We start from the raw sequence: 10,220 nt of genomic DNA on the forward strand, positions 1-10,220 counted from the left end.
TCCAATACTAGACCGTATATCTTAATTTATTTCGTCAATACAGATCCATTAACTTCCCAATGTGACCTTTGCCAACTGGGACTGAACAACTCAAAGCCTCAACATAACATTGGCAAAGTCAAACAGCCCTTCAGTAGTGTTGTCACCCCACACAGAGGAGATCAATATATACAAAGCTGACTTACAGAGCTACGCTATTGACAAAAGTGGACACATTAATGTTTAATGCTGCTATAAAATATACAGCCTGAGGGGAATGTCTGAAGGAGGGAGACCTGGATGATGTCATCATCACACACTCCCCTTCCCCAATAATTAGTCTCTCTGGGCCTTGACAGCAGGCGAGAATGACTGTCAGCACAAAATGTTTTAAGGCCTGGTGAAATTATTGTAGCTGGTTGCATTAGTTCAGAACTTCTTGTACAGAGAAGAAGTCTCTTCCTGCCCTCCGCTGCAAAAGCAAGATTGTTTGTAGAACGTAATCTCTTGGTATGCTTGAATCATCACAACCTGTTTAAAGTTTGAAACTTGTCTCCTAAAACGGTGGTAGCTATCAGAAAGTAAAGATGAAAATATGATAACAGCGAGTGCTAGAAACACAGAAACAGATGGGACAGTAAAGTAATATAAATGATAATTCTGTTATTGTGAGAAAGCCGCTGCAGAGCGATCTCTGCATTCGAATGTAACCTAGCTCTCTTTGGGATGGTGTTACTGTGGAAGTCAGGTCAGAAGTTGCAAATTATTGGATTTTGTATTTAGTTTGCTTCCAGTTTGTTTGGTACTTGGCTTTTCCATCATCCCTGTCTTCGGCCACGAGGAGGATAAATTGATCATCGCTCCAGTGTATTGGTGTCATTTAATTTCCCTTGCTATTTCTGTACCACCTCTATCAGCGCAGACACACCAGGGTGGCGCCCAGAATGAGCACAGACCACTCAGCTTTTGATCAACCAGCCAGGCCTGTCTCTTCTAGGAATAGCAAATGGCTCTCAGCCACACCAGGACACATGCCAGCCAATCTCCCCCGAGCAGAGAGCGCACCTTTACGCCCTGGTATTGTCTGGAAAATCCGTCATGACAGTAATGCGGTTCCAACAAACCCGAACGAGACACACAAAGCGCTTGGATAGCGTGAATGACATTGGTGTGCAATTATAAAGAATTTTTCCTTTCTAAATATTGACAACCTGTTGTTGACAAGCTGTGGCGAGGCGTCTAGAGAGCATGGCTGTTTGCTTTCCATGAAAGAGGCCACTTTTCAGACTCATCCAAAGTCACTCCTTTGGCAAGCTTTTAAAAAGTTTTGCTCATCTGTAGACCTATAAGCAGTGGGGTGTAAACATCTTGCTACAGACAAAGGGTCAAGGTTTGACTGGTTAGCATTACCCTGCTGTTTGAAATGATGACTAAACCATTCTACCGCCATTCTAATTTTCCCCGTTATAACCTTTCAAAAGTAGCCTTGAATTCTGGCACTACTTTTTGTACAAGTCACAAATTCAAGTCACACATTCAAGTTGAAATAATAACACAAGTTTTCTATCATTTTTATTAGATTATTATTATTTTTTGTACTCTATCGTTCAAAAGTTTAGGGACAGTACAAAGTCCCTTGTGCTCACCAAGGCTTCATTTATTTGATCAAAAATACAGTAAAAACATTACTTTTGGGAAATATCATTACACTTTTATTATGCTTAAAAATAGGTGTTTTCTATTTTAGTAGAATTTTTTATTTTTTATTCCTATGATGGCGAATTATTCCAGTCTTCTGTGTCACATGATCCTCCAGAAATCATTCTAATATGCTGATTTTGTGCTCAAGAAACATTTCTTCTTCTTATTATTATTATTATGTTGATTTAACTGCGTAATATTTTTGTGGAAACCATGATAAAAAAAAATCCGAATTCTTTAAAGAATAGAAAGTTCAAAAGAACAGCATTTATTGGAAATATAAATCTTATTTTATTTTATTACATTATAAATGTCTTCACTGTCACACTTTTCAATGCATCCTTGCTGAAATAAAGTATTCATTTATTTTTTTTAAATTGGACCCCAAACTTTTAAACGCTAATATATATTATTTTATTTTCTATTGCTTATTGTATTTATGCATGTATTTAGCAAAAACATTTATCTTGCATAAAGCAAACCTTTATTTACTTTGCATGTCTATATGCTTTTTCATCTATAACACCTTAATAATATAATTTAGCAGTATTTTTTTATTATTATTTCACAAATTAAAAAAAAAGTTTTTTTTATGCCATGTTTCACACTGACCCGCCTCTTTCAACTTGAGTATTATCTAGAATTCAGAGTTTTCCACTTGGTCGTTTATAAATATGACACAAGAATTCCCATGAGCAAGCATGTCGAACACTTCTGGGGGTCCCGCGCTAGCCAAGCAACTGATTGAGATGGATGAGAATTGTAATGGATATTTTTTTCCCCCTGGTAGACCTCCTTGGCTAAAACACAGCAGAACTTTTACACATTCACACAAGCTACTGCCCTGAGGAGACTTTTGTTGGCCAATGCAATTACTGTAGACTGTAATTAGAAATGGGGTAAAAAGGCAAAGAGCTCATTTAGCTGATTACTGACACTGCAATGTGTGTGTGGTTTCCCCTGAGCGATTGTGGGACGGTTCACCTGTCAATGAGTCCTAGGTGGAATTCCCAATGCAATATCACTTCGAACAACGTTTACAGCATTCTATTTCCGGAGGGTGGTGGAGTTTAATTCATTGTGCTAACAATACAAGCAGACACATATATGCCACATGCACATCCCAGGGTGAGACATTCTCACAGCAGCAGTGTGAACTGGCCTAATGTCATGACACTGACGATGCATGCAAATTTAAAAGGTCTTATGACGAAAGGACGTCAGCAGTAGCTTAATTCAAGCCTTTTAATGTCTTAAGCATGACATATCCTTTAAAGAGACAGTGCAGTGTGTGTGTCAAAGTTGAAGAGTCTATTAGGGTCCTGAGCATCTTTGATTTCTCTTTGCGGGGAAGGCACTGAAGCGATTACATCCATTGATCTCCGGTTTGAAAGTCCTCTCATCTTAATTCTGCTGCTGCACAGCATGGCATGCTTTCACCTTTGAGCCCCTGTTTGAGCGTCTTCAAGCTCACAGGTGTTAATTAAATGAAACAGCTGGAGGCGTGGAGAGGAAAGACAGGCTGACCTTAAGATTCATGCTCATCGAGTCAGTAAACAGCATTACTGCTTCATTGCCGAGATTTAGCCTTCACTGACATTCGTTCCAGTCCTTTAAATACTCGTTTACATTGCCCATGCAGAATATTTTTGATTGATCAAAAATCTGTTATTTTAGCATCATTGAGATACTGTTATATTTTAAATTAGTTTTTATTTTATATTTCAATTTTATTTAAAGTTTTTTTTATTTTTTTATATGTCTGTTTGTAGAGTTTTTATTATTATCATTAGTTTAAGTTATTTTAGTACAAGTTAAACTAAATGAAAATGAGAAATGTTGAAAGTGCTAAAAATGTTGAAACTAGTAAAAAAAAATGTTTTAATAAAATATTTTAAAAAACTTAAACATTTTCTTTCAGCTAGTTTCAACATCTTTGTTGCCAGGTATAAAATAAACATTAACTGAAATAAAAAAAGAAAAATTTAATTAAATACATTTGACATATTATGTCAGTTAATATTTATTTTATACCTGGCAACAAAGATGTTTTTTTGTGTTTTTTTTGCATTTTCATTTTAATTTGAGAAATTTTGTTGTTGTTTTTTGGATTTTTTTGTAATATGTCAAGTTTTACTTTTAGTTATTTTAGTATTTCAACTTTAAATGAAAATGAGAAATGTAATTTAGCTAAAATAAAATAGGTTTAGGTTTTTTATATTTTTTTATTTTATTCCAGTTAATGTTTATTTTATTTAAAGTAAAGAAAATGTTTTTTTTTTGTTTTTTTTAACAACAATAACCCTGGTATTTAGTTAGCATGAAGGGTGTCAAAGAATCAAGGTTGAAATCACTGGAATAGCAAATGTTTATCACGTCTATTTACTAGTTCTAAGTGCCTAATGTTTCACAGCTAAAGAGATCTGTTCATGCCCCATGCTGAACTCCCTTTACTTGGAGTTGGAAGTTAAAATGATTATACATGCAGCTGAACTGTAGATCTAACCTTTAATCAGTGCATTGCTATGCAGAAGTTTTCATCCAGCATCTTTACAATGTCTGAAGTATCTCTAAGGAGAATCTCTCCTGGTTAATTACTCCTTCCTTCCTCCTCGCTCTCCGTCTCATATTCCCACCCAGTCTCAGACCAATCTAATAACCTTTAGCTTGACTGCTCCATTAATTACCACATCTACTGCTGGTTTATTTTATTCCAGTTAATGTTTATTTTATTTAAAGTAAAGACATTTTTTTAGTTTAGTTTTAGTTAACAACAATAACCCTGGTATTTAGTTAGCAGTATGAAGGGTAAGGCCCCGATCACACCTGACACACCTGGTGCCTTTTTTCAATTGTTTTCCTATGGCAGTGAGCGTTCTGCGCGCTGTTTATGCGCCTCACGTTTTTGCAGTTGAAAAAAAAACTTGTTACACGTTACATATATTTACTATAGTAATAACTAAATTAGGCATAATTACATATAGCTAACCCTAAACCAAACCCTAATCCTAACCATAACCCTATTTAATTATTATTACTCAGTACTTAAATGTGTAATTACACTGTAACACAGACACCTTCAAATAAAGTGTAACCGTATCCAAAAAGCTCTAGACTTTCCTTCTTAAATGTTGCAGGTATCCAGGGTGTGGTAGAGGCCTACCAGAACTGCCTTCCTAAGATTCAGCTGTACGGTCCAACAAACATTGCCCCGATCATTCAGAAAGTGGCCAACTTTGCCTCCGAGGAAATGCACACCAAAGAGGCCATGGTGAGTGTTTCTATCCCCGCTCTTTTCATCTCTAAAGTTCCTCTTGTTCTAATTGTCCTTTCGTGCCTTGATGCAGCAATACTTCATCCTGCTCATCCTGACGGACGGTGTGATCACAGATATGGCGGACACTAGAGAGGCGATCGTCCACGCTTCTCACCTGCCCATGTCTGTCATAATCGTGGGAGTTGGAAGTGCAGATTTCACTGACATGGAGATGCTGGACGGGGATGACGGAATCCTTCGTTCGCCTAAAGGGGAGCCGGTGTTGCGTGACATCGTACAGTTTGTGCCGTTCCGTAACTTCAAACATGTGAGTTTACATGGGGTTTATATCTAATCATTTAAATGACAGTAAAATAGCCATTTATTAAACAGACTTTGTTCCAGCTGTGCTAAAATATGTTTTGATATTGACATTTTCCACAATGAGGGTGCAGAATAGGCCCTAATAACTACAATAAAGCAATAAACAATTTAAATGTATAAAATAAATAAATAAATAAACAAATTAATGAATAAATATATATATGTTTTAATTTAGACTAAATTAAACTCAGTCAGTGTGGGCTAACAAGGGTTGCAATGCAGCCAACTTATGTAAAAATTGACAATATGGAATGGGAGTAATTACTTGTCTTCCCAAATTATGTAAGTTTATGTATAGGGTGTCACAATTTTAAGTTGTAACATTTTAATTGCAAAAAGATGACATGATTTTAGTTGTTGGATACAGTCGAGAAGGTCAAGAATGCCGAAATTCCCATTACAATGCAGACCTTTAAGGCATTTAAAACCAGCCAAATACCAGATAATTTTTTTAGATAATAGCGTAACATCACAGCAAACTCGACACAACGTGATTGTTGTACATTCAAATCTTTTTTTAGCAAAGTGTACCTTATTTGTGGAAAGTAAGTTTACTTTTATTTTATTAATGAATACTTAAGCTTTTATTTTTAATCATTTTGAATTAGTTACAATAATTTTTTTATGCTTTTGCAAAAAAAAAAATATATATATATAAAAAATTCATTTTTTTATAAATTACAATTTTATTTCTCTTAATTTTAGTAATTTTAGTACTTTAACCTAAACTTTGTAAACCTTTATATAAAAAAAACCTTTATTTTTTATAGATGTTTTATTGATTTTATTTCGGTTTTAATTGTTTTTCATTGAATATTTGTAATATAATATAATGTTTATTTCAATTAACGAAAAAATGTTTTCATAGTTTTAGCTTTAGTTAACAATAACAACACTGCATTTAGTAATATCGGCAAAAGGTCCAGCGTGATGTCCTCAAGAACTGTTTGAATTTTAAGAGACACCCTCATCAGAATCAAGGTTTAAATCACTGGAATAGCAAATGTTTATCACGTCTATTTACTAGTTCTAAGTGCCTAATGTTTCACAGCTAAAGAGATCTTTTCATGCCCCATGCCTGAACTCCCTTTACTTGGAGTTGGAAGTTAAAATGATTATACATGCAGCTGAACTGTAGATCTAACCTTTAATCAGTGCATTGCTATGCAGAAGTTTTCATCCAGCATCTTTACGGTGTCTGAAGTATCTCTAAGGAGAATCTCTCCTGGTTAATTACTCCCTCCTTCCTCCTCGCTCTCCGTCTCATATTCCCACCCAGTCTCAGAGCAATCTAATAACCTTTAGCTTGATTGCTCCATTAATTACCACATCTACTGCCGGTCCCTGGGGGAAAACAAACCACAGAATGCAGAGAGTGGGTTAACTCCTGAGTGGGTTAACTAGCACAAGACAAACCCTAACATTTTCACATGACATAGAGGGTTGTGTTTTTTAATACAGAGCCGAAAGTTCTGAGGAACATTGTGGATTCTGCGTTTTTGGGGTCTGTAAGACTTTTTTGAAAGCAATTCATACTTTTATTCATCAATAATTAAATTGATCAATAGTGACAGTAAAGACATTTTGTAATGTTACAAAATATTAACATTTAAAAATGTTTTTACTCCATCTATGTTTTGATCATCGTTCTGAAACCAATCCAGACGTAGTCTTTGAAAAAATTGCGATTTTGTTCTCAGCTTTTTGTTCAAAATGTTGCTTTTTTTTTATGAAACTTACCCACATTCAAATGTTGATAAAAATAAAAATAATAATATATGAAGTAGGGCTGTCACTTTTGTGAAAAAATCCTGTTAGATTTTTGGGACGTAAGTGTTCATTGAATCGATTGTAAAATCGATTTTCCGTGTCTATAGACGTTTCCATTTTAAACGCCAAATATAGGCAAATCCACGGACAACTAACACCTATTAGGACGAACGTAAAGAGGGCGCTTGAGATGCGCACAAGTCAGCAATATTCCTGATGATTTATTGGCGTGAAGTGTCGTGCACAATGACAAACATGAGTGCAACGTTCTCGAAAAACAATAAGCAGAGTGGACTGCCATAACATCAATGAAAAACATTACTGCAGGATTCAACATAGCTGTGTTTACGATTAGAAATGTTGAACAAATTTCGCCTATACGTAGGCGATTGTAGACCGTAGCCGAATCTGTATCTGTGCATGAGACGCTCCGAGAAAAGACCGTTAAAATCGATTCCCTATTTTCGTTTTCGAAACTTGTGTTGGTTGGTCCGATCGATTGTGCAATCGATTTTCGAACGTAAAGTGACAGCCCTAACATGAAGCTGCTATTTCTTTTAATTTATTGCATCTTCAGATATTCATACAACAAAATATTCTGGAAGCCATTAAATTCTTGTGAAAATGGTCAAAAGTGCTAAGATGAGTTAAGTTAACAGTCTACTAATACTCTTATCACTGGTATTTGATATGTAGTTGCCAAGTTATACTGTAGTTAGTAGAATGTCTAAAGTGGACCATCGAAACAAAGCGTTACCTAATAATATTTTACAGTGTTACCGTTTTACTAGCCTGGAAATCTAGACCTAAATCTAAAAGATTAATGGTCTGGCGTAGATTAATGAAAATCGGCCAGCTCGAGGGGCGGCACCAAGCATGCATTTGAAAATCTCACTGCACGCAACTGGATAACACTACGACCAATCACAACAATAAACCCCATACACTTAGCTACCAGCGGAGCTTACTGGTAGATTATACTCTTACCGTATCCGGTCGGCAAAACAGCAAAAACGTCCTTCTTGCAAAGGAACGATTCGAGCGGCGTCTTCTGTTCCTGTTTTAGATAAAAAGCCAAGTCTTACTTGTTCTTTGTAGCGGCCAAAGCCGTTTCAAACAACTGGTGTTCATCCACAGCCATCTTGCAATGTTTACTAATGACTTCGATGTCACAGTGCTGTCGTCATCTGTTTAGCTCGCCTTTGGCCCGCCTATATCAGATAACCCGATGTGATTGGTGCAGCTCAGATCGAGGGGCATATTTAATGAGCATTGTTACTCGACACCAGAGTAACTCGCTGAGCAAATTCAACTTGTGCTCTCGTGAGAACTCTGGATTACCAGGGTACCATTTTACTGTAATTTTGATCAAATGCTCCGTCTTTCAAAAACATTTCAAATCCCACACTTTTGAATGTCAGTGTCTATAATATCAATATTAAACTTACTACAACAGTCAACATACTGAACACAGAATGAATGAATCTACACATTTGACATGGCATGTCTCTAAATGTGACAGAGTGTTCATACAAGCCAAAGTGACAGTTTATTGGGATCCTCTCGGGAGAAGTGCCAAGGCTTGTTTTCTTTCCAGACATATACTGTATTGATGGTCCCTGATAAACAACACCATGTTCTCAGCCGTGTCTCCTCTCCTGTCCTCCATCTAATTGGCCAACAGGGGTTGGAGGGGTTTGTCACGTCTCCTTTGACGTGGGCATCCTCTGATTTCCTCTCAGCTCCTCGAGGCGTCTTTGAGTCACATTTGCTGAAGGTTCAGGATGTTTTTCATCAGTGTGCATGTGGGTTTCAGCAAGTACAGTATCTTCACACATCATTAGTGCAGGACCAGATGGCGAAATGGAAAAATGGCCCTGCAATTGTTTGTTTCTGTTCTTCTTCTCAGGCCTCTCCTGCTGCTTTGGCAAAAAGTGTCTTAGCCGAAGTCCCAAACCAGGTGGTTGACTATTACAACAGCAAGGGGATCAAGCCCAAGTGCCCCAGCGAGTATGAGTCTTCCAGGACGTTTGGTCACTGAAGCGCCATTACAAAAACTAGCACGTTTCTGTGAATTTCAAACCTAATCTGTTCTACTTTGTTCTGTTTGCATGCGTAGCCTGTGAGGCTTGCATAGGTGTTGCAATGCTACCGTTCCTATTATGTACATGTGTACATGTACAGACTTACAACTATGAAGAAAGCACAAACTCAAAAAGACCTACTGAATTAAGCATGATGACTGGGATTACAGTAGTTGAAGAAATACATGGATCGTCTGTTGTTTTCTTTTATATAAAGGTTTATTGAGATTTTGCTAAATTTCGTAATGTTCTTACATTGTAAAGCATTTTGGATCTTAGAGAATGAACAGCTATTTGAATTAGAATATCTGTGGACATTCAGGCTCTCTCTCTCTCTCTCTCTCTCTCTCTCGTTCTTTTTTTGCAAATGCAGGGCCAGATGCATGATTGTATTTTGCATGTTAATAATAAACCAGCCTAGTTTTTCTATCGGTTCCTTTTGGGGCGAGTGATATGAGTTCATGTGAAGCTGCTCTCCTGACCTGTCCACAAATAAGACTTTAGAATGAAGTATTTTTTTGGTAGTTTTAAGTGATGATGTGACAAATTGTTTGAAAATAATGTTTGTGTTATGAATGATGTATTTTTGTGTGGATTTTGACCGATGTTGAAGCAACCAAACAAAAATAATGTTAATTGATGTTTTGATAAAGCATTAAAGAAATGTTCACCCAAAAATTTACATTTTGTAATCATTTACTGGCCACACTTTAGTTATTTTTTCTATCTATCTATCTATCTATCTATCTATCTATCTATCTATCTATCTATCTATCTATCTATCTATCTATCTATCTATCTATCTATCTATCTATCTATCTATCTATCTATCTATCTATCTATCTATCTATCTATCTATCTATCTGAAACAACAGGACTGATGGACTACAACACATTGTTGAAAAAGCACTTCTAAGTTGGCCAATATATATATATATATATATATATTTACAAGTGATACACACTTTCTAATGAGATTTCCATTTATCTTTGCAGTAGGCAGTTCTTCAGTTTCAGACTTCCCAGAGCTGACAACTGTATTTTAG

At 36.2% G+C, this 10,220-nt stretch overlaps 1 protein-coding gene across 1 annotated transcript in view; it reads left to right on the top strand.

Annotated features, from left to right (window-relative positions):
• cpne4a (copine IVa) overlaps window positions 1-9,866 on the top strand; it is a 63,857-nt gene extending 53,991 nt beyond the window's left edge. Inside the window, exons 14-16 of the mRNA XM_082148968.1 lie at window positions 4,818-4,951; window positions 5,028-5,264; window positions 9,000-9,866. Of these exons, the coding sequence (XP_082005094.1) occupies window positions 4,818-4,951; window positions 5,028-5,264; window positions 9,000-9,131 (503 nt within the window). The 3' untranslated portion in view covers window positions 9,132-9,866. The remainder of the gene's footprint in view (window positions 1-4,817; window positions 4,952-5,027; window positions 5,265-8,999) is intronic.
• The last annotated feature ends 354 nt before the right edge of the window (window positions 9,867-10,220 follow it).

This window comes from Leuciscus leuciscus (assembly GCF_965113295.1).
Source record: "Leuciscus leuciscus genome assembly, chromosome: 20".
Taxonomy (NCBI): domain Eukaryota; kingdom Metazoa; phylum Chordata; class Actinopteri; order Cypriniformes; family Leuciscidae; genus Leuciscus; species Leuciscus leuciscus.